This window comes from Oreochromis aureus, linkage group 22 (assembly GCF_013358895.1).
Source record: "Oreochromis aureus strain Israel breed Guangdong linkage group 22, ZZ_aureus, whole genome shotgun sequence".
In the NCBI taxonomy this organism is placed as follows: Eukaryota; Metazoa; Chordata; class Actinopteri; order Cichliformes; family Cichlidae; genus Oreochromis; species Oreochromis aureus.
In genome coordinates this window covers 27,232,005-27,256,746 of record NC_052962.1, presented here as the reverse complement: position 1 = coordinate 27,256,746, position 24,742 = coordinate 27,232,005, and the positions used below count along the sequence as shown (strand labels likewise).

Below are 24,742 nucleotides of genomic sequence, written 5' to 3'. Positions count from 1 at the left end.
CCACAGCGGATTTGTTTGCTAAATGGGCTGGATAGATAAGACTTTTCACCCAATTTGCATTGGATTGTTTTTTTGCTGCTAGTTCAAGCAGCTCTCTGATGAGTGATGGCGGAACAATCTGGGCATGCCAGTGTTTGAGCCGAACCAAGAACAACTTGTATCTCGTTCATTAAAGAGGAGGGACGTGTCTGACAGATTAATCCAGCAGATTCACGCCGTTTTAATCTCTGCTTTGCAAGAATAAGTGCTTGGAGATCTTTAATGTATGATATAACTGTAGGTTTATCTGTTTTTGTGGGTCCTGTCCAGTATTACTGTGACGCTTATAGTGTGTTCACACTAGACACGAAGCAAAGTTTTGCCTCGTTACTGAGTTTAATGCATGCGTATGCATATATGGCGTCAGGTTACAGGGTAATTCCAGAGGTAATCGACAAAATGTGGAAAAAATCAGGTAAGTTTTTTAAACTATAAGTTTAGGATATTAATGAATCTACATTTTATCATCAAGTCACTTTGACATGTCGTGAAAGTGAATAATGATGGGCTGAAATGTTGCTTTTTGTCAATTAGTATTGTTTTTCCTGGATGTTTTTAGCCCTAAAGACTTTATACAATGCTGTGCAAAAGTCTTGAGCTCCCCGTCATTTCTTTATACTTTCCTTCCAAGGAGTCTACAGACAAGGGATGAAGCAGTGTTGTGTCTAAATGTAACAGACAACAAAGAAAGAACCAATTTTAAATTGTATCTTTAAGTGCTTTGTTTACTAGCAATCTGTTGTTTTGTACCAAAAAGGTGATTCCAAAAACTTATATGCATATATCTGCATGGTGTGCAGTGTGTCTTTAAAAAATTTGAGGAAACTGGATTAGTAGAGATCGAAAAGAGGACAGACCTAAAAAACTATTTACATCAAATAAAGATCAAATCATGCAAATCCCGAAAAGACCTGACAGAGGACCTGAGCGATGTGTCTGGCCCTTTAGATGTTCACTGAGGGGTAAAGATGGCTGTCAAGAACCCATTTTTGATTAAGGGAAATGGGGATAAACAGCCGAGGTATTGAAAATTATACAGGAGCTGGGCTTAAAAATCAGTGGTAACAGGTCTTTTTCAGCTGAATTTTTCCTGCCACAGTCTGAAGACATGGATGTTAGGTTATTTCCTGTGTTAGCCCTGCAATAGACTAGCAGCCTGTGCAGGGTGTACCCTTCTTTTTACCCTATGACAGCTGGGGGAGAGTCCAGTGCCCATCCAATGCTGAAGTGGATAAGCACTTAAGAAAACGGATGGATGCTAGAGTAATATATTTCCAACGCTTTCGTTTTCAATCAGCTTTCTTTATGACCTCTATTTAAACACTTAGTTGAACCATGCAGCTGCAGCTGGCTTGTGCTCTTCCAACCTGAGGGAGAATCTCAGCTGACGATGAAGGTTACACTCCACAGTCCACATTTGTCTTCTAAGCATTTGAGACCAATTTTAATTTTAAACAATGCACCAATACATCTGACTATCTGCATCCCCACTCTGTCGCAGATACTTATTATTTGTGTCAAGTCAATTTTGGTCATGCTAAATGTTTAAAATTACTGTAATGAAGAGCTGAAAAACTCTAAAACTTTAAAATCTTAGATATCAGTCTCATGTCAGTATCAGTACTAGCCCAGAAGTTCATACACTTAATTTCTCTTAATTCCTTCAAAGCTGACATTTCCATGGCTCTAGGGTTTCTTTCGCAGCAGTGATAATAGCTGGATGAATGATTTACTGAAATAAAACGAAGTTGACTCGCGAGCCAAGATTAAATTAAAAGATATGCACGGAAGCTCCTGAGAGGAGAACAGAGGCCCCTGGAGGAGGAGGAGTGGTAAAGGTCGACGAGGAGACAGCAAGCGTACGTAATGACCTGTATATGTAATGATCATTAAAGGTGAGCCGGGAGGCCGTGGCAGGTTGGAATGAGAGCTACATAAGAGTGACACGCGCTGTTCTTTGCTGAGTCACTTGGTGGTAAAACGTGGAAACATTGAGGTGGATACATAAGTGCTTTTTAAAAAAAAAGAGAGCTCTTACAGGGTTGAAAATAAGCCGCGTGCTGGATGTGCGAGCTGCTGGAAGAAACCCAATGTCCACTTTCAGCTCGTTTAGAAATTGCAGTGTACACACAGGTTTGAAAGGGCATGTTTAGCTGCGTTTGACTGCTCTTTGCCTTGTTGTATTCCACATCTGCACTTTCTTGTTACCTCTCAGTTTGTCTGTCTTTATCTTGTTACTCACACTTTGCTTTCTGACTTTCCCTTTTTTTATTTACCAACTTAAAGCCCTGCATACTGAACACATGCAGCTTTAGTCCCAGTTCAGAAACTTTAATCCACATTCATTCTTTCTTCAGTTGAAAATGAACCGTTGACGTGACAAAAAGAATGAAGGAGCCGATCCGTCGCTTTTAAATAAACGTATCAAATTTATTAAAGTTTGGCCAGAATTCGGCACATTAGCGACCAATCATTTCGCAGAAATGACAAACCAAACAAACAAAGGATAGACCAATATGGCCATCAAATTACAATGTGTAAAAATGATAATAAATAAATAGAGAGCAGCACATGTAAGCAACAAAGTTACTGAAAACATAAATTATGATGAATGAATGGCAAGAAATCTGTGATAACATCTGGAATACAAAAAAAGGCTCCCAGCAGCTGACACACAGGAGACACCCTGTTATGTAAATACAGTTTCAGTCAGTGAAAACATGTCTCGAGCAAAGCCATGATACAAGGCACATAATCCCTTTTACTGACAGATGATCTGTTATTGCAGTTGTGCGCTAGAAAAAAGAAACTATGGCATTTTCAGAATATACAGCAGAGGTTTTTTTTTTTATTCTGTCAGAAAGATTTGAGTACATTCCTCTCTGGTAATATCAGGTTTATGAAATGTTATTTGGTGTCTGTTTTTTGGTTTTTTTTGGTTTTTTGTGAAGTCCATAAGCGTGAGTCTGACCGTGACATCTGAAAAGATCAATGAGTGTCCTTGATTTTTGCAGATTGGGGCCAAGTTCTCTTGTTCAGCTTGTCTCCTTTCACCTGAACTCCTTGTAATGTCTCTAACGCCATTCTGGCGTCTGAAGAAGTGCAGCCCGGTCGAGCTGTCTGTGCTCTCTGCTCTGCTGCACCCGTCAAACCGACATGGAGTCGGTTATAGCCGGCCTTATGCAGGCTACCCACTTCCTTCCTGAGGGGCGCTGCTGCACAGAACTCCCCGCTGGCTTTAGAGAAGGTTTAAAGCCCCTTCCTGCCTCTGTAAGACAAAGTGCAGAGGAAAGCGGTCTTCTTTAGGAGGCCACGCTCTCGCCCTCCCATGCTCTCGCCCTGTGGTGCTGTCTCACCCTCCACTTCTCCAAGAGCAGGCGGGTTTTCAGTGCAGCCCTGAGCGCTGGAGGCGGTGCCCGTTTATCACTGCTGTTCTTCAACCTGTAGATAAAGACATAAAGCCATTAGACATGCAAACCGGTGACTTTGCAGATTATGTAAAAAGCGGGTGTGTGAATTGGAGCAGTCAGTCACACACATTCAAAACAAACTTGTTACTCCTGAGTGGTTCGTGAAGATGGATGTTTGGAGTTTTATGATTCCAATTATTAATAAGTGAGAAAGTACAGACATGTGGCGCCGCAAACTTTGAGACATGACAGCACATGAACGCGGCTCCTTTACCCACAGGGCTCCCACAGTTAAGCGACGTAAAGTGGCAGAGCTTACTCGAGGTGAATTCCACACGATCCTAGGAGTTTTATGGAATTTATAACACAGCTCAGTCATCATAAGTTTTAAGGAATTCCTCGCTTGGGGGTTAATCTCTAAATTTCTGCCTCTGAAACACGTGCTGGCTGTTTTTATCCTGCAGGCTCACGGGGTTTTACGCTCACAAGAGCTGACATATTTCACGCTACAAAGGGACCTCCGTGTTGCTGTGAGGTTGTAAACAGGGGCGAGTATAGAGGGTGGCCATGGGGTGGTGCATGGCCCCCTGCTGCCCCACCAGCATCAAAAGTGCTCTCGGACTAGAATTGGACAAGAGTTTTAGGGTACTTTTAATTATGTATCTACAGCTTTTTACTTCTACTCCACTACATTTCTGATACAAATATAGTACTATTTACTCTATTTAGTCATTTATTTCAAAGCTTTCATTTTAATGGTGAAGACAAAATGTTGCTGTTATTATAAATTAAACTACCCAGAAGTATTTAAATGATTTAAAATCATCACCAGCTGCAGGATTAAAGTAAAAAAACAAGAATTATTACCCTCAGTATCATGTATATGATGCCGTGTTGGAAGTACTTTACTTTGAGTATATTTTGATGCTAAAACCTTGAGAATATTAAGTAAGATTGTGGCTTTTTCTTAAGTAAAGAGACCAAATGCTTGTTTCCACTGTGCCACTTTGTCCTGTGTTATGGCACAGGGCCACATGGGAGCATGAGAACAATGCCCTCTATAGATTTCAAATCAAATATTTTGATTTCTTTTGCCTTGTTCTTTGTCCTTCCAGTCCCTCCCAATCCAAAAAAAAAAAAATCCTTTTAATGTCCCTGGTTGTAATTGCCACATTATTTTGCAAATACTGCGGTATTTATCCCTCTTTAATGCAAGCGTGTTGTTTTACCTCTTAATCCTGTCCGTGTCTGCTGCCAGCTTTTGTTTGCGCTGCGCCCCAGCACCGTCGTCGCCCCCGGGGGAGCGAATCACCACGTCGGCCGTTGTCTCATACCTGAGAGCGGGAGCAGAAACACGCGATGAGAACAGGATCACATTTCAGTTATTCATTTTCTACACAAAACCTGTCGCCACATGTGATGGAGACAATGCAGAACGACAGACTGGGAGCGTCTTTTGGTGTCACTGTCAGTAAATATGATTTGGCTGTGTGAAGCGCACCTGAGGCGGTTTTCAGGCCGGCAGAAGTTCAGGCAGGTGTTGTCGTTTTCCCGGACACACTGGCAGCGAGGTACGCTCCTGGGTGCGCTGGAGTCCGCGAGCGCGCGCCGCGTCCGCGGAGCGTTGCCCAGTCCGTACGAGACCACGCGCCTGGATGCGACAGAGACAGTTAGAATCATAAAACTAAAACAAAGAGTCAAAAACTGAAAAAAAAAAAACATGCTTGAAAACATATCAGAAGACTGTTGAATGCGATTCAATTTTGTTGTTTCGCTTTCACGTGCAAAAATACAAATAATCTGAGATTGCTTAAAGAGAGTAAAAACGCTTAATTTACTCCCAAACCACCGCAAAAGTTCGTCAAACATCAATCTAAGCTGTTTACTTTCTCTTTACACATGTTTACACGCTGCTGGAGACCACTAACCACAATTAAAAATACTTACTCAGGTGTGTTGACCCATATGATGTCCAGGTGGCAGAAATAGACGCACTCCTTGTCCTGGAACGATGCGCAGGAACAGCGTTTGGTCCGCACATGGCGCCCCTGGTTGACGGTGGAGGCAGTGAGCGCGTCTCCGGCGGGGGCCGACAGGGCTGTAATTACAACGTCGTTATCAAAACACAATCTACAAGCTATTAAACTAAAGAGAAGTTGAGACTAAGCTGCATAACTGCAGGCTGGGGATGTTTTTGATTTGATTTGCTTTCACTCAGCATGGTGAGTGGTTTGCTCGGTGTTTATGGAATTTACGTAAAATTAAGTTTATACGTGGTTGGAAAAATTTCGCAAAAGTTACCTGTGGAGGAAATCCAGGAGTACATCACTGATAACACGGAAATCCAAACGTATATATCCATAGTTTGCAGTAAAGTAGTGCTGAAGAAAATGAATAATCCCTCAGAGGTGAGAAAACGAGCGTGTATCCCTCAGAGCGTTTCAGCGAGAGTCCTCGAAGATTCGCGCAGGAGCGCAGAAGCGTCGGTCTACGGTGTCTGTTGTCAGTGTGGGCCCACATGTGCAGCCCTTTGACTTTATAGTACAAGTGCTTCCCACCTCCCCTCCTCCCCCTGCAGCGCTGTACAGTTTTGTCCTTTGGCTTGTACCCAGACAATGATGTTTGTTAGCAGTTGGTCCCTGATAAGGGGCCGTGCAGGCCAAGTTGAGGAGTTTGAGATGCTTTGGTTCCAAGTTTGGGGGTGTGGGGAGTGTGGGGGGAGACTCCAGGCGAGTAAATACGACCTGAGCCTTACTCATCTAGTGGTGCTCTGATTAGACAGCAGGTGGCAGTCTAGTGACAGCATTTCTGCTTTTGCCAATATTCACTGTAGACGTTTAATACATCAGCGTTAGAGGGGACTTGGGGCTATTTAGCAGAAATATAGCTGTATGAAGCACACAGAACTACAATAAATGTTGATGCTTAACTTAAAATGTATCATCATGAGTTCTTTCTGAAAATTACTCAGTTTTTCCTGCATAAAAAAAAAAAACCCTCAATAAAGATGCCTTAGCCTTTTCTGGAAAAAATGTCCCCAGGATTATAATAAAAACATGTTAACAGCCAGGTTTAATTTACTCAACAATTAAATACATAATGGAACTTTTGATAAACAATAATAAGTAAGGCAGTGGTTCCCATACACGTGACTTGGTATACCGTACTAAATATACCATTTTGTGCATTATCTGCACAAAAAGTGACGAGTGGAATTTAAAAGTGCCTTATGCCCCTTTTTAATGAGAGGATGAATGAACTTTTTTAACTTTATCTTATTTGTAGGCATCAATGGTCGCAACTGATGTTGACAAGGAGGCAAACTTTGTGAAGGGGAAAAGGAGCGGTTCATTTTCTTGTGTGAAGCTGACAACAGGTACCTGCAGATCACCCATGACCTAAAGGAAGGTAGAAACTAATTAGAAACCATCATGAAATGTATGTGTAGGTATGTAAGGTATGTGCCTTCAGCAGGATCAGAGATATCCCTTCTGAAAGAAACTTGACCTAATTCAGGTGATGGAGAGAAACTATATGGTTTTGGAGCTTTAGAAATAACAGCTGGCAAAAACACTGTCAAGTAAAAGTATAACAAGCATAATTTTACATTCTATTTATAACGAATGAACTGTATTGTGACTGCAGTCAAGTGAAAATTGGCCTTTGCAAAAAGTAGTAGTGCCCAGACAGCAGTGCCAACCATAATGGCACAAAGGCTTTAAAGCAGTGAGTGTTGGTTTAGTCTCCAGCTCTCTTTTTACTGTACCTCCCCAATAAATGCTAAAAAAAAAAAGCACCAGAATTTAGATAATGATCTCAACTTTTCTTTAAAATTGTAGTTTCTTAAATTTGGCCTGTGATCTACACATTGGGGAAAAAACCCCCAAATTAAAGCGCAAGAAAAGAACCAAAAATATTATACTTTATTGTTATTAGTGTAAAAATTAAATACACCCACTCAGTGACTAAACCTGTGAAAAACAGAGCAGCATGATAATTTTTAGTGGAAAAACTTTCTCACGTATTGTTTCATGACGGGAAAATGAACTCAAAGCAAGCTTAAGTGAAGTATGCACCCGATTAGACCTATGCAATTTGTACTTCCTTCATTTCCTATTTCAATACACATATCAATATCTAAGCCTGTGAAACAGTACAAACTATTGTCCGCTGTGAATCCACTTAATCACAGCTTCTAATAAGATATTCCAGCATTTTCTTAAGAAGCAAGCATGTGTTCGTATGGGGACTTGTGTCGTCCACTCTCTGTATAATCTGCACTGCTGCAGATCAAAATGTTTGTCTGCTTGTTCATGAGCTGGAAAAAAGAAGTGAGTTTAATGTGAGTCATTCTCTGTTCTTCACAGCATTGTTTGCCTGAAACAATACATTGAGCATTACATAACCGATGCAAACAGCTTTTTCTGGGGTCCCTTTGGTCATGATTTTTGCCGGAGATTAAACATCTCAGCTGATAAGCATGGGCCACATGGAGTGTCCTATTTACAGATTAATTGTAGTCGAATTCCACATATGAAAGTAATGTTTGTAGCATGTGGAGTATTTTGTGATTGTCTGTTGTCTTGCGTCACCCCTTGCGATCACAAGTTGGAGCAGATTCCCTAGCAGCTCCTTAATCTGATGGTTTCCCTCCACCAGTTGTAATAAACCGTGGAAACCGAGGGGTACTCCATTTTCAGACACACTTTGCTTTGGGCAGCAGTGGAAAATTGGTCTTGTTTGCATGTGTGTGCATGCCCTTAGTGGAAAAGTCTTAGGTAAAGTATCCTGTCGTGCTCTGATGCCCCTACTCAGAAACTGGCCTCGAGAGTTTCCGCTGGCTGGGATACAAGTTTGTCCAGGAAAGAAACAAAGCAGGAGAGCTGCAGATTTGTAAGGTTTGGATTAAAAATTTAAAAACACTCAAGTTTAAATCATGCATGGTGTGCTTAAGCCTTTAGAAACAGCCCAGGTTTTCTTCTCTGTTCTGTTTTGGCTCTTCGCTTCATCAGTGTAGCAGATCTTGACCTCTAGGGGTCTCTGTTTGCTTTGCTATAGCTTCACCCACAAGTTTCAGCCAGCCCTGAGGGAGGAGGGGTGGGAGGATTAGTCTTCAGTGTGGATGGATGAGTCACCTTTCTGAATGGTGAAGAACAAGGAGGTTATCACTGAAAACCTCTTAAGACGACAGGGAGGTTTCCCTCACTGAGGCCAGATTGCCATGTTTGAGCTCTCCATATCATCACTTTTTTTATTTGTATAAAATATAATTAGTTCGAAGTTTAGATCAAATTCTTCTCATTAAAATCAGCAAATTGCAATATTTAGGGAATGTTTATCATTAAACGATTGCACGTCACCCATTATAGTAAGTGATACATTTAAAAAAGAAAAGAAAAAAAAGCTTGAACTATGGTTCAAGATTGTTGCAGTATTTTTTCATCATTTAACACAGCCCAGTGAGCATGCTGATTTTCATTCTGCTCAGGTCTATGCAAAGGTTAGAACACAGAACATCAGTGCTGAAGCAAACGTGTGCAACATAATCATTGTGAGAGGTAAGAAACTAAAGTCTGAACACTGAAAACAAACATAATCACCTACTTGTAATGTAAGAAGCTCCAATTTTGGCTCTGCAGAGCATATTTTCATGGTTTAAACTATTAAGATTAATATGTGTGCTTTACATGGCAGTTTGATGTAATTGCTTAGGGACACCAGATATTAATGACATGCATAATGTGTTCATTTCGTAATGAAATCCTTTTGGGTGAGTGGGTTATTTTATTTGCAGTTGTAACAAACAATTTGCTCATTAATTCATCTTTCAGATCTTTTCCTGTTTGGTCGGTAAAACTTTCCGCGTTTTAACATAAAGTTGAAAAACCCTAAAAACCAAGCTTATCATTGCAAATCCAGTTGTTTTAAAACGTAAGCTTTAAAGTATTTCCAGGAAATGTAATTGATATATTTATTGTTAGACTGAAACACTCCACCTGTAACCGATTCCCAAGTCTGACACAAAAATTGTCTAATGACAATCTTGCTCTAGTAAGCAAGATTACAAGTCTGAGAAGACCAATAATAATTCATGTAACTGATTAACCCGTAAGATGAGGGTAACATGAAGTGTAAAGTGTACGTTAAGATCCATTTTTCACTAACTGGAGCATTTCTGATGTGGCTTCATTAACTATACATCCATAGTGTAGTGGTTTACACATTTGCCCAACACGTGAAAGCTCCAAATTCCTCTGGGGTGGGATCAGGTGTTAAATAAATAAATCTGCCAAATCAAACATGTGGAGCTACCTGCTGTGATGAAAGTAGCTTTTATTAGAGGAGAAGCAAACTAAAGTCTACATTTAATGACAGGAGTGCGTTTTCTTGGCTCATTTCCATCAATTTCCAGTATATAAAAGCACAGCCTGTAAACTGATGTTTACTGTTGGAAATGAGTGAGGTTTGCAGGTGTTCAGAGGGACGAATAGCCTCTTTTTTAATGCAGTAAGTGTTTAATCAATCAAGTATAAGACAGTTTAAAGGTTTATAAACAAATTTTTTTTACTGATACAGTTAAGAATATTGATACAGCAATGTAAAGCTACCATAATGCACATACCTATGGACTTATGGATCATAATGGGCACTAGATGGATTATAATAAATAGTTGAACACAACATCTGTACACAGAAACATTGCCCGATCATCCATAGAAATGTACATATACAAGTACAACATTTATAATTCCATAAATTTACGAATGACGAATCCTCCAGAATAAAATTGATATCATCCATTATTATGGTTCTTTTTTATTTTATTTTTAATTAAACACAAGCATTGACTGAATTTATAAGGAATTATGTACAGATTCCTAAACAAGAAACTCCATAAAGGCACAATTGTCTATACAACATGTACAAAAAAAAAAGAAAAAGAAACTGTCTGGAGCTGACAATTGGAAAAAAAAAATTAAATGATTGGTCATCATTATAACTGTCATATGATTGCACGTACAATATGAATGTCAGCATCTGTGCTTTGAAAGGTGATTTGCTGAGAAACAAACCCCTGAAAAGTGTTTTCAGTCTTACAAAGTGACAAGAATTACAAAAGGAGAAGAAGAAGTGTTCCACTTGAGGGTTTCAGGTGGCAATGACCAGTCGGTCTTCGTCGTCACTGGAGGCCTCGTTATAGTCTTCAACTACCTTCTGCCAGCTGGTCACTGGTGGCGGTCGTAGAGGTGCAGGATCACCAGCTCCTTCAGCTGCAGGCTGTTTGGGGCTGCTTGCTTGACTCTCAGGAGCTGGTGACGGATTCTGCTGTGGGGATTTTTCCCGTTCATCCCTCGCCACAGTCTGTGTGAGCTCTGCCCCACTGTTAACTCCGGGGCTAGCCCTGCTGCCTGAGGTCAGTTCTGGAGAGGAGCTGACCTTCAAAGGGGCGGGTGGTGAACCAAGCCTGTGTTCACCATGAGGTGGCTGTGTTCCCGGAGCTTCAGGGCTTCCCTGCCTCTCAGAGGACCCGGGGAGGGGACTGAGGGTGGACAGAGGGCTGAGCGAAGGAATGATGGCAGGCAGGGCAATATTTACTATTTGCAGGCCTGGGACGTGTGTCTGTGGGCCAGTGCTGCTTTGGGAGGTGGGGTTGGCAGCTAAAACCTGCACTCCAAGGGCAGCATTGAGGGTGAGGCCTTGCTGGGGCAGCAGCTGTGTGGATGCCAGGCCTGTGTTGGTCAGTCCCATGAGGTTAAGTGTTTCCAGACCCACTGGCTGGATTGTTTGAGCCTGCAGGCCAGTAACCTGCCCTAGAGGGAAGCAGGGTACAACACTGCTGATTGGTTCCTGGACCACAAGTGGCTGAGTTGGCAAGCTCTCCGTTTGGGGTGGAGTGTTGGGAGCTGGCAACGGGCTCGTGTTTCGATGAATGACGCTCAAAGCTGGGATGGTGAGCTGGACGGGACCCGCCTGGATTGGCACGAAGGTAGAATAAGCTGCCAGGCCAGCAGGGACCAGCTGGATCCCCCCAACTGGGACCATACTGTAAGAGGAGCGAGACGGCTGCTGGGAGTGCAGGGGCAGGTGACTGAACAGGTGTGTCTGGGTCTCTGCTCCCGGTGTTTGACATATACCCTGTAGGGGGAAGTGTGAAGGAACTTGAGAACCAAAGGAGGAAGTCTGTGTGCCCCGGTCCACTGGTATACTTGACTCACTGCTTGCCACAGCAGGAGACGCGGAGGTGTCCTGTGAAAGGAAAAAAATATTGTTACTTCTTGACATTATTTTGGCAAAACCCAAGTTTACAAGATATCTGGATGAGTCCAGTAAACCTATAGGATTATTCACCTTTGCTCAGAGAATTCAGAGGAGTTTTGTGGAAGTGCCTTGCATGCAGGAGTCAAAGTAAGGGTATGGATAGGAAAGAAAGGAAGCAGACAGGGAGGGGTGGAGGGGGACACAGTGAGAAAATAAGGGTCTCACCTGGCCTATTTTGGAGCCCTTGCCTTGCACTGGGGGACTAGGGGGCACATCAAAGTCTGGGTAGTCGATGGACATCTGCCTGCAGGGTGACACTGGGCTCATCATGTGCACTGACTCTGTGTCTGACGTGTAGGACTCTGATGTGGTGGCAACAGGTGGAGGAGAGGTAAGGAAAGGCATTGGACTGCAGCAGGACCCCGAATGCTTGCTCGGGAACACGGGGCTCATCATGGGGACAGATTCAGAGTATGTTGTGTGGGATTCAGGAACTGGAGGCTGGGACAGAGGGAGGGAGATAGAGCTGATCGACATCTGGGCTAGGAGTGCGCTAGGAGGGATGTCAGCCTCTTTGGAAGAGATGTGCTGCGGGCTTGCAGACACAGAAGGATTGGTAGAGAGTCCCGACTCTGCCTGACTGTCCTCCTCTTCCTCCTCGTTGTCATCATTCTCCTCATCATCAGGACCATCGGAGTCATCTCCATCTGAATCTTGGCGGTCAGCACTGCTCACCTGACTGCGGTCTCCTGCAGAGGAAATACGTGAGAAGAAAAATTGAATTCTTGTCTCTGAATTCTGCTGCACATACAGTCAAAGCTAGAAAAAAACAGACTCATTCACTAAATAACTTCCATTATGGTCCAAGATTTCTTTCTTAAAGTGAGAAAAACCAGCACTGAAAATCCCGCTACTCATGGATGTTTTGTGCTGCTGCTGCTGCTGCAGTGTTTCACACCCTACACCACCATACGCCCCTGAGCTCCATCACAGGCAGAGGAGGAAAAACAAATAAGCTGTTAGAGACTTGGACCACAGAATGTTTTCAGGCAGCCTCTCTCTCCCTCTTTTTTTTTCTAAAATTAGATGCAGCAATTTCCTCTTTCTAAACGCTGTGCATGTCGCCCACATGCGCTTTGAGTTAAGAGGAAGAAGCTGCATTTAGAATTTCTAATTAGACCGTGGCAAAGCCATTGATCGACAGCAACAGAGCACAAGCAGGGACACTCCATGTTTTATATTTCATGCCATTAAACTATTAAAAGAAGGGCAATCCTGCTGTTAGAAATCAAAGCTGACTGTATAAGTAAATCTGAATTAAGTCACTATTATATATGCAACTGTATGTAGTAATACAAAACTCAGATTTTACAGACAAATTGTTCATCTTATAGAAGTCATGGCTTTTGTGCAAATAATGATCCTTCCGCAATTCCCTCAAGGAAAACCCCGAGCAGCAAAGCACCGTACCAGAGTCCTCAGCATCCTGATCGTCAATTAGACCGTCAGGCACCCCCATCTCCATGCACTTCTTACTGTGGGCCTTGGATTTCATGTGCTTGGTCAGATTGCCTGTAACAAAAAAGGAGGCAATGAGGTCTTATGGGTGGGTAGAGCTTGAACAATAGCACAGAAGGAGTTTATGTAAGAGTATGCAGTCTTTGGGAAAGCTCTATGTAAAGGGTGAGTAACTGATAAAGACATTTTTAAATGAACGTGGGTTGCTGACACCAAGTACTGTTCTGCAGTGTCGCGTGGGTAGGCAAGTTCGATAAAGAATGGTGAATCATACTGTCTTGGTTTAAGAGATGGTGGAATAACATTTTTAATTTCACAGCTTGTAAAAGGAAGGAGTAAATTCTTTCAGTTCCAGTGTGTTACAGATACGGAGTTTGATATTGCAAAATCAGGCGTGAGAAAGAGCTATAACTTTTAAAGACATTAACAGAACTACATTTGTTGCTGTTTATACGAGGCTGCACTAACTATCAAAAGACAAGGCAAATGAAAAATCATACATGCATATACTGCATTTAAAAGGGACTTATTTAACTGCATTGTACAAATTATAATCACATGGCTTTAACACTCACCTTTTGTCTTAAAGGAGAAATTGCAGTGGACACAATGGTACGGCCGGACATCAGAGTGAGTACGGATGTGTTTGCGCAGCATGCTCGGCTTCTTGCAGCGAATCCCACATTCCTCACAGATGTATTTACCTCGCCCACGGCCACGTACATAAACATACTCCTCGTTAGATTTGTACCTGTGGGTTTGAAATGTAACCATGAGGCACAAAATCTAACATAATGTTTCCAACATTTGGAATATAATCAGATTGTTCCGTTTCATACCCGCCATCAAATATTTTGATTCGCCTCGGTTCTGTTGTAGTGGCCAAGTCCTTGTCTGAATCGTTGCTGGCTTGCGTCTCTGGCTGCACTTTAGTTTTGGTTTCAACTGATACAGACTTTTGGGTTACTGGCAACTGCAGGAAAAAGATGATATTTTTGGATGTGACTCAAGAAACAAGTCATCATTACAACATTATGATCTTTCAGACTTTGCAGAAAGTTACTCTTACCCTGGGCATGACATCCTTCAGCTTGCCTGAGTAAGACAAGATGTCCGATTTCCCACTTGTTTTTATGGCTGATGTGTAGTGTATTTTCTTGGAGCTCTGCTTGGAGTCAAACAAAGACATGACCACCTTGGTAGGCAACCCCAGTGGGTTAGGGTTGTTGGGTTTGGCTGTCCAGGTAGCGTATGCTGAAGTCTTCAGGTCGGTCTGTTGAACATGGAGAGGTTTCCTTTTCATCAAGAAACACCATGTGAAAGTGGTGGTCGTCTTCAGGCTGGGGAAAGACAGGCGGTGGCTGTCTTTTGTGTTAACCACAGACACAGATGTGGTCAATTTCACTTGACCACCGTGGAAACTGGAGGGCCTAATTGGGGATTTGGCTGGAGTCCACCTCTGTTCCTCAGCTTTTTCTTGAGGCTTCAGATTGTTGTTGGCTGGGATGGAGGTACCCTGACTACCAAGTGTAGTATTCAGGATAGGGCCTGTCTCTTCATGAATAACAGTTATTGTATCTTTTTCTATCCCAGCACCATCAGGTGACATAGGTTTAACATCATCAGTAGCCTCTGAGTCCTTCTCCCCATCTGACTTAACCTGGGGCAGAGGTGGGGCCTCGGTCTCAATGGGACTGTCCACTGGTTCAGTTGTGCACACCTGCCTAACTAGTGTCAGCTTCCGTTGTCGGGTCACCTCCGACATCTTGGAATTAAGATAATTGACTGATCGTCCATCGGTGAGGCAGGCCACACCATGCTCATCTTTAGCTCGTTTTTGGTGCTTTTCCATGTAGATGTCCAAGCTGTTTGCAGGTGACAACATTCGTTTGCTTGATGCAGTGGGTTCCTGCTGCGGGCATAGTGTTACTGATGCCAGTTTCTGCGTGCAATGTAAAGACCCAAGAGAAGGAGTTTGTTCTACAGTGTGGTTATGAGGGCCTCCTGTCTGAGCTTGAGTCCTATCTTTCTTTGCAGTTGTTGCAACACGAAAATCACTTTCCGCACTGGGAGTCGACGACAGGCTATTTTTATTGGGCACAGAGTGAGCAGGGTGGATCTGCTCGTGAGTTATCAAGATCTGTGGCAGCGGTATAGCACTTCCTTGGGTTTGATCAAATGATTCTCTTTGCTGTTCACCCGACAAAACAACCGTCTGTGTTTTAATGTCTGCAGCCTGTTGACTGGGTTGAGCCACATACACATTTTGGATTACATCAGATGATTTTGAAATGCTCAAAATCGGATTGGCAATTGGTATTGTTAAAACTGGCAGGGCTATCTGAGCTCCCTGTGTGCCAGAGAAGGAAAAGGTTTGGCCTGTTCTCAGAGCTGGACACTGTAGTTGGTATTTGGGCACAAAATGTTTTTTTTCTTCTGTGTCAGCTGGTTTGTTTTGGATGTTCTCTCGACAAACCAAGATCTGGTTTAGTGGTTGTTGTATCTTTTGGCAAATTTGAACCCTTGATGTTTGGTGCCAAGGATGTGGAAGGCCATGGACTTGAGGCTGCTGAGTTGGGCTACCCAAATTAATGCTTTGCACCATTTGCTCATTCTTTTGCAGTGGTGGTTCTTCTGTGTGCAGGACAAAGGGCTGAGGCACTGTGCGCCTGCTAGTAATGTGAATCTGCTGGGGTCTGTTCTGAGTGAAAGAGCTAACATTTCCAATGAGAGGTTTATCTAAAGGTGCGGTAGCTTTCCTAACAGGTTGCTGACTTTCAGGTCCAATTTTTAAAGACATCTGCCGAACTAATGGCCCCCGTCTCCTTTCAATTAGTGGCACCTGGGAAAGCTGGGAGAGTTGTCCACTTTTTGGCTGTCCAGCAGGTGACAGAGATCTACTCGGAGATACATTGCCACAGTCAAAGGATTTGCTGCGGTAGTCGCATGAAATCTCCACAGACGGTTGAGTACATGTGATCTGTTCAGATGCGGCACGCCTCATCATTCCAGGCACGCCAAGGGTGTTGAAAGCTGTTGGCAAACACTGAGTCTCTGGAATTTTACCAACGCACTCTCCTCGAGAAGGACTCTCCGATCTAGATGGCTCATCTCTGTCAAAAGAGGCTGAGATGCTGGAGCCACGAGAAAGACTGCTGTCCCTGCTGAGGCTTCGTGAGAGGCTCGATTCAAAACTGGATTCACCCGATGAATGATCCATTTGAGCCAGACGAATTCTTTTCTTCTTAGGGGGAAGTTTCTCTGCTGGCAGCTTTGACAAACTCTCACTTCTCTGAGGCCAGCTAAACTGATCTGCAGGTTTATCTGCTGGTTCAGCAGTCTGTGTTTCATGTTCTCTGTCCGGTTCCACTGTGACTAAAATCTCAGGAACTTGAATGTTATTTTGACGAACAAGGCGAGACTGATGGATAGGAGTAGAGTGTTCACCAACTGGTGCCACTGTCCTATCAGTGCACTGCTCCTTTCTTTGTTTTCCATAATCCGTGCTCTTAGGTTTTGATATGGTTTCATGGTAACCATCAGTTAAGACACCAGATGTCACATCTGATTTGGGTTTGTTCAGATCCTTCTCCATGCTATCAACAGGAGAGATCCTGTCAATAGACTCTGTCTCAAAGGAATTGGGTCTGCTGAGAGAGTTGGTGTGTCTGATGACTGAAGTGCCGCTGCCTTGCCTTTGCAAGTCTCCTTTAGCAGGGGTACTGATCTGGGTCTCTCGTATTGGCGACAGTCTAGAATCTGGAGAATTAATGCCTCTTGCTACAAGCTGTATCTGAGGTAGCTTTGGCTGGTTGATTTTGGGTTGTATATCTACTATTACAGCATGCTGAGGAAAATTCCTGTTTGCCAGAACTGCTGGTAGCTCAAAACTAACAGAGCAAGGTGCACTAGTATCAGTTGGAGACTGATCATCCTCATCACCAACACTTTTCATTTTCCTCCTCTTCCTGAATGATGTCTGTTGATCAAGTACCCCTGGCCCAGTTGTGGTTGCTCCTGCTATGGACTGCTGTAAATTAACATGAAAAACATCTTGGTCAGTTTCTTTGGCAGCCATTGGTTTGTTTTTTGGACCATGAAGTTCAGAGCAGTAGAATTTCTTGTGAGTTTCAAAGTTCTCTAACTTTCTGTACCGGTTACGACACGTTTCACACTCATACATCGTGCCTTTAGTCTGCTGAGGTTTTCTGTTTCTTTCCTGACTGTGTTCAAAAGACCTGCTTCTTTGCATGTGCTCTGCAGAATTGCTTTGTCCGATATAGCCCTCATCCATGGAGCGAACAGAGGGGAGGCCATGTCTGTCATTGTGGGAAAAGTCCTCTACTGCTATTTGTCTGACCAAGGTACGAGAATGCATTGCAGGATTTGGGGTTGATGGAGCTGATGAAAATACATCGTCATTTAGTGCACTAATTTTGTCATCACATGACTGGCTGCTGCGCAAAGGATGGGGGACAGGAGCAACATTAAGAGGAAGAGCAGTGTGTCCTGGTGTAGTAGGCATAGAGTTGCTCCTTGTTATTGGCAAACAATCCATTGGTGGGTACTGGGGGGGCACAGAAAGAAGAAATACTGGCTTTGATTTATCTGTGGGAGTGAATGGAGACTTGGGGATGTCTGAGCTGGAACTTGACCTTCTTCCCATTGGTTTAAGATCAAACTGAAAAGAGTCTTTAAATATGTAGGACTTCGGGGAGTCTATGCTACCTCTCCTTGAAAGAGAGGTCCTCCTTGGCTTTACACTGTCCAGCTGCTTGTTGTCAACTACTATCTCATTATCAGATATCAACTTTGTAATTCGTTCTTCTAAAGAGCGTGCACTGGCTTCTAATCGCGGACGCATTTGTCCGTCTATCGCCCTTGGTCTCTGCTCATGTGCTACATGCATGACTGGGGCAACCACAGGAGGGACAGTAGAAAGAGTGTTCTTGGCAATATCAACATCTACTGGTGGAGTTATCTTTACAAATGGACTGGGTGGACTCATGGCCTGATCAGCACTTTCAGAACGTGAGAAGTAACCTGAATCAGTGCTTCCCAAACTACGTGGACTAAGTAGACACTTAGGCTGTTGCTGCTGAGAAAAGTCTGTTGCTTGTTGCCGCTGAAGCTGAGCATGCCCACTTAACAGTGGAGACTTGCAGTGTTGGTCTTCATCTTCACTGACAGTCTCTAGTAAGGGATTTGCACCATCCACCCCTTTCAGAGATGACAAAGAGTGACAAAGAGTCTTGTCAAAGACTGTGATATTCGATCTCAGACTGGCAGTCTGGAAGTCTCGTTGTCGTTGTGCAGCAGCTTGCTCAGGTGCTGCACCTGTAACTCTTGGACTATCCGCCCTCAGAGGGGAGACATTAACTGGGTACACAACAACTTTTGGGAGTGCCGCTGTTACTTTAGGCTCGTGAGCTCTCTGAGCTGGGGATGATTTGACTGAGTCAGAAACACCTGATGAGTCCACTTCCCCATGGTTGGCTTGTGTTCCACCTGCACTCTGTAAACTGTTTTCAGACAAAGCAGCCACGCTGCTCTGTGACGAGTCGGGGTCTAAGTCGGCAGTGCTACCTTCCTCATCGCTGTCTCCACTCTCCTCCGCCTCTGAATGTGTTCCTGCGGTTTTGTCAGACTCTTGAGATAGCGAGCCGCCTCCAGATTCAGAGCGTGCGATGAGACCCAGTTTTATGGCATGAGCATGTGATTTCTTGTGCTTGTATAAGTTGCTCTTGGTTTTGAATGAGAAGCCACAAGTAACACAGGGATATGGCCTTTCTCCTGTGTGAGACCTGATGTGTTTGAGCAGCACACTGGGTTTTGCACATGCCCGGTTGCAGTATTCACAAACGTACTTTCCTGGTTTTTTAGGCTTTTGGTCCTTGGAAACCTGTTCAGCACCAAAGGTCATTACAGTGGTCATCTGAACTTGGTTGCTGCCTGGTGTAACTGGGACCTGAATACTGCTGGGAACACTGGCTGAGAGGGACTGGCATGTGTGCACAACTGGTGGTTGGCTTTGTGGCAAAGCACTTGAGCCAGAGGGAACCGGAGCATGAGTTATAGTAGATGGTCCTGCATTAAAGTTTATGTGCAAGCTAGGATTTTCTCGATTGGAAGCAACGGGCATAAAATGCGGTGTAGCAAGGGGAGCGGTACCCTGTGGAGCTGTTTGTAGATTTCCCTGTATTGGCGCTGCAATGCCAATGACATTGCCCTGTTTGTCAATATAGTAGGTCTGCATATGGGAAGGTTGGGTCTGGAGACCAACATTGACACCTGGCATTGTTGTGATTTCACCACTGACTTTACCAATGGCTGTGACCTGCATCGAGGCTTTCCTCTCAGCCAGTGTGCTAAAATCAGGCTCCATGGCCTTAAGTAGGACATCAAGTGGAGCGCTGTTGGCGTAAGGATCCCCCTCCAAGCTGGAGTCTTGGCTTTTGCTTTCTTTAGGCTTTAGAGTCCCTTTAGCAGTAATCAGAGTGTCCTCCTCACCAGCTGTGGGCTCAAGCGATGGTGGCCTAGAAGATGATTTTTCCTGCTTCAGCCTTTCAGCCTCAGCAGAAAATGACCCCTTGTCAGGGGACGCTGCAACTGGTTGAGCATACTTTTGGTCACTTTCTCCACTGGGCGATGTTGAAAGATTGTGGGAAGGACTGTTGGAGGATGAGGAGCAAGAATGCGTAGTTTCCTTGGACGAAGATCCTCGGAGAGCAGATTCGGATGTTTTTGACTGCAGGGGCTTCTTCACTGGAGATTTCGGAATTTTCTTTAGCTGATTCTCTGCAACAACCTTCTTCCTCTTAAGACCCTTTATGCTGTCCGCATTTCTTCGACTGCTGTCAGATAGCCCTGTGGAGACAGAGACAACAATAATTAAGGTGGTATAATAACCATCTCTTTTACCTCCTCTCTTCCAGTGCTACCACAAAGAGTTAGCACAAACAACATTATGAAAAAATGAACTTCTACTGCTGACAACCTTGGTTTATAAAATGAGTTTAAATGTAATCTCTATTAGACACAGGAAATAACTCTAATGCCATTTTGAAAATCATATTTTTTTCGTATAACTAACTAACTTGGTCTCTTCTTGTTACATTTAACTAAAAAAAAATACACACAAGAAAAGAAAAAGATCAACAGCTCACACACTGCAGTGCTTCTGTTTGAAACACACTTTGATCTCAATATGACAATAATATAAATACCAGCACCATCTTCCACCTGGAAACAATAAAACTAAGAAGTGGGTCTTTAATTTTTACATTTAAACATATGTAATTATATCTGCATTAACAGTTAAGCACATTAAAGAAAACAACGGGAAAATACCATTGTCTGAACTAACAGCAGCTGATTTTGTCTTTTAGAAAGTTTCAACTAATCAGTGATTACAAAAGAAAAGACTCAGAGCCGACCACTGATGTGATCCCACTTCCACATCACCCTCGTTTATGAAAATCTGGACCAGTACACTTCTTTAATAAAGTGAACTAACTAATCCTCCTGCAGCTCCATAACTCCACAGGTATGTCATCTCCACTAACTCGATCAGTCCTCCTCTTTTTCTGAACTGTTTAAATTACTACAGTCTATGAAAATTACTGATTGTTCTGTTTTTGCTTTATTTCCCACTATTTAAATAACTTCACTACATTTACTATTAATTCCGTACTTTATAAGCTGTGTTATCTCTTTAATTCAACTGTAAAACGAATACATAACATTTGTGGTTGTTATATAAAAAAACGTAGCTCTCAAAAAGCAGTTTAATACAACTTCAACATTCCAGTTGTGAAAGCTTTCTCTGCAGCCTACTTTGTTTTCCATCAGCTTATCGATAATTTGTTTTAATTAGATAATGATAGACGTATACTACAGTGAAGATACTTCGCCCTCGCACTCGTTAGCTGTGTGACTAATACCATGGAGACCCACGCATTATGCAAGTAACAGTCATTTCTTGCCCTTGTTGATAAGAAATGTTGACCTATGAAGGCTCGGCTGATCAGAAAATGGTACAAATAACTAGCGTGTAACAAACTACATCTGCATGTTTACTGAGCCTCATTATAATAATAGGTGCACTGTTTTAAAAAGGGCCCACCCATGCCGTGGTGTCCCGTAATAATGACTGAGCCAAGTGTTTTCATGGGCATGTTGTACAAGCGTAGCAGTGTCACAGTTTCCTGGCCTGCGTAGGTATTTCCCAAGATGACTTCAGGGTTCTTTCAAGGGCTTCCCTTTACATAAGTAAATCCATTCTCCACGCAAACATGCAACTAGAGAGGCTTTAAAACTGCCATGCAATCAATATAACAAGGTCTTCTGAACAAACCCTGTGATTTTTTTAAAATAACCTTTTTTAATTGATGCTTAAAAAGAATCTTTGTACAAACTGTAGCTAAAAGACATGGGAAAGGCGATATTTATTCATCCAAGCTACACAAACCAGTTTTCAAAATAGGGACATGACTTCACCACAAGTTTTCCATCATTAACAGTCACTGAGATAAAAGAAGCCCTTTTTGTTAACCTTCTCCTCATTTCTAAACACTCTTTTGTTCCTCTAACTGCATTAAAATAATATATTTAATGTAAAATAAAGGCAATCCTTTAGTTATCTAGACCGAGGGCAATTGACATACTTCTTCATAAGGCAGGTTGCCAAAGGGATTACCCTTTGACTTGCTGGCAGTGATAAAACTACCTGCTGTACTTTAAGAGGTGGTCTGAGATATTTATACCCTGTTTAGAATCATCACCCAATCCCATTTACAGTGGATGATTCAATCAAAGGTTGAGTGTCATTAAAAGGACAATGCACAGCAGGCTGATTCTCAGGCACGGCTTAGTCAAACTGGCTTTTCTATTTCAATGTAGTTACACAACAGTCCACTTATCAAAGAGACTGTTCATGTGTTCAGTCAGGGCAAAATGGAAAGATTACTGAGAATTTATGCACACAGCTCAAAACAAAGGAAACATTAAATTGTAAATGGACTGGTTCTTATGTAGTGCTTTTCTACTCTTACTGAGCACTTAAAGTCGTCTTAGGCGCACACAGCACACTCTTTTTTGCCATTGAGCCCTTTTTACCCTTTACGTACACGCTCTAACACCATCTTAGCCCAAACAAAATCAACACAGAGGGCTAGAGGAGCTGTGGATCAAACCCTGATCTTCTGATTAGTAGACGACGCAATTCTCCAATTTAATTGCTGAGTTCATCTTTGAGGAGACAGATTTTTCAGTTTAACTGCAGCATTATTAAATGATTATGATTGGATCATGAACAAAACATAAATAAACTCCATCCACCAGATCGCTGGCAGCCCATCGTGGGTTAGGGGTTGAGTTTGGCAACAGCGTCACACACCTGTGAAAGGCTACGTCGTGGCTCTACATAGATTCACTGCAGAAGTGTAAATCACACATTTCACTGGAGACCAGGTAGAAATGACAAGTTCACACCAACCTGGCAGCATCAACAGCTCTACAGTGTATCAGGGGAAGATGGAACTGCAGCACAGTACTGTCTTGGTAGTTAAATATCTAATTGCTTTTAAAGAAAACCTTAAAATTTAAATGGGACATTTTTGTGCAACCACATAAACATCTGCCACTAATATCTGCTTACACGCTCAGAAGACATGATAAATACATCAATAGTCTTCACTGAAAATAAAACCCCCATGATGTTTATAAGGGCAGTTACCTCTGCTCTCTTTTTACCTTTAAATACAGTACTTATAATATCAGGTTTGCAGGCCTTTCTAACATTAGCCGTACCTCTTACAATAAACACGAGTTCAAGCACTTTATTAACACAAAAATCTCTTTTTATAATCTGAACTGATGCTTTCACAGGTTACTGTGGTAAAAGATATCTTGCTCTTAATGAGTCTGCCTGTTTAAATGCAGGATTTATTCATCTTAATAACAGTAAATCACTGTTGTTTTTACTTTTTTTATTATCATTTTTTGCAGTGTTTTTGCCCGTGTACCCTGAAGCACTTTGGGTTTCCTCTGGGTGAAATGTGCTTGCCGTGCCTCACTGCTGTGACCGATATAATAATCTTTCCTTTCCACATCAGTGATTTTGCATTTATTTTGCGCTTTCTGCTTGTGCTTTATTTTAGGTTAAATTACTTATTTAATTCCCTTTAAACCCTGAGGTGGTGAAAGAGAAGATATTCTACATTAAAAATGAAAGAGAAAGCTTTCCTCGCAGTTCTCTGGAAATTGCAAAGTTTTGATAAGAGATCTCTTACCTTTCTGTGAGCCTTTGGGGTCTTTAAGTTCTTTCTGTGCCTCCTCGATTTTATCTGCAACACAAGAACAGAAACCATTTTCAGCACAGAGCAGCGCGCTCGACAGTCGAGGCAGTGCAGAGTGAACTAATGATTCTGGGGATGCTTCCCACACGGCTGCAGCAGGATGAAGGTCTTTCAAATGAAAAACAGACATTCTTCCATAGCAGAGAGAGTGCACTATTCCATTATGGAAACTACTGTAATCATATGAAGGGGGGCGCACACAAAAACACAATCACGCAGGCACACCCACTTACAGAAAAAAAGAGCAGTATGAGGGTGTTTGATACACAGATTAAGTTTGCAAACAAGTCTATAAGGTGGGTTTGTTGTCATTATCACAGTGTGCGCTCTAACCCACAGATCAATTTGCATATTTAACTGCAGTTTACGCCCCTCGGGGGGCACAAGAGTGTTCAATTCCGCTCTTCTATAGGTCACAGCATATCACCCACATCCAGCAGGTTAAGAACCTGTTTTTGTATGACCCATATGGATGTGTGGGAGGTGACGCAGTACTGTAATCAATATTAATTATATAGACTGGCTCGTTGTGGCGTGACTGGGTTATACACAGTGGAATAGAGGCAAAGAGATGAGTTAAATCCTCTGGTTTCCTGCTCCTGCAGGGTCACTGCCACAGCCGGAAGCATACAGAATATGAAAGTACGTGTCCAGCACTCATTATTTCTAATTTATGTTCAAAACTCTGACTTCTTCTCCAAGTTTAAGCAACAGGCAGACATATTTTATTCATTAAAGCCAACAATAAAAAAATGCATGTGAAAAATGAAAGTGCAAACTCATTACTTTCAGGAAATCTGATGGACCATTAGAAGCTCTTTCTTCTTTTCCTCACTTTCTATTATGCAAAACATATTCTGAGCTGTTTTGACAGCTTTGTTTCCTGGATACTGCAGTAATTTTCCTTTTTTTTTGCAGGCTTCTATAAGCAAAAGGTAAAATTCTGCATGCAACACACGATACCAGAGATGCCTGGCCACTACTGTAGCATGTTCGTGCCTTCCCAGACCATCCATGGAAACTGGATGGAAAAACAAACCCACAAAGACTTTTATGCCCTGCTTCTGACATTAGAGTGCAAGCGGAGTCCTTGAGGACCGATGGGAGTAATTTTGCACAAATGTTAATGGAGAGTGAGAGAGGATGTTCCTCTGTGGT

General features: G+C 42.7%; 2 protein-coding genes across 7 annotated transcripts in view; both read right to left on the bottom strand.

Moving 5' to 3' along the window:
• Positions 1–2,450: 2,450 nt before the first annotated feature.
• edn1 (endothelin 1) lies at positions 2,451–6,010 on the bottom strand. Its single transcript, XM_031756797.2, has 5 exons — positions 5,751–6,010; positions 5,397–5,547; positions 4,951–5,100; positions 4,679–4,783; positions 2,451–3,480 (listed from the first exon to the last, which is right to left on the bottom strand). Exons 1-5 carry the CDS (start codon positions 5,809–5,811, stop codon positions 3,342–3,344), a joined length of 606 nt encoding a protein of 201 aa, XP_031612657.1. The 5' UTR covers positions 5,812–6,010; the 3' UTR covers positions 2,451–3,341.
• A 3,934-nt stretch (positions 6,011–9,944) lies between these two features.
• The window catches only part of hivep1 (HIVEP zinc finger 1), a 71,519-nt gene continuing 56,721 nt past the window's right edge, over positions 9,945–24,742 (bottom strand). For all 6 annotated transcript variants that reach the window (XM_039605992.1, XM_039605991.1, XM_031756789.2 and 3 more), the window contains 7 exons: positions 23,519–23,572; positions 14,296–20,093; positions 14,066–14,199; positions 13,802–13,977; positions 13,179–13,280; positions 11,934–12,457; positions 9,945–11,696 (listed from right to left, as the gene is read on the bottom strand). In XM_039605992.1, coding sequence (XP_039461926.1) covers positions 10,599–11,696; positions 11,934–12,457; positions 13,179–13,280; positions 13,802–13,977; positions 14,066–14,199; positions 14,296–20,093; positions 23,519–23,572 — 7,886 coding nt within the window. In that variant the 3' untranslated portion in view covers positions 9,945–10,598. The remainder of the gene's footprint in view (positions 11,697–11,933; positions 12,458–13,178; positions 13,281–13,801; positions 13,978–14,065; positions 14,200–14,295; positions 20,094–23,518; positions 23,573–24,742) is intronic.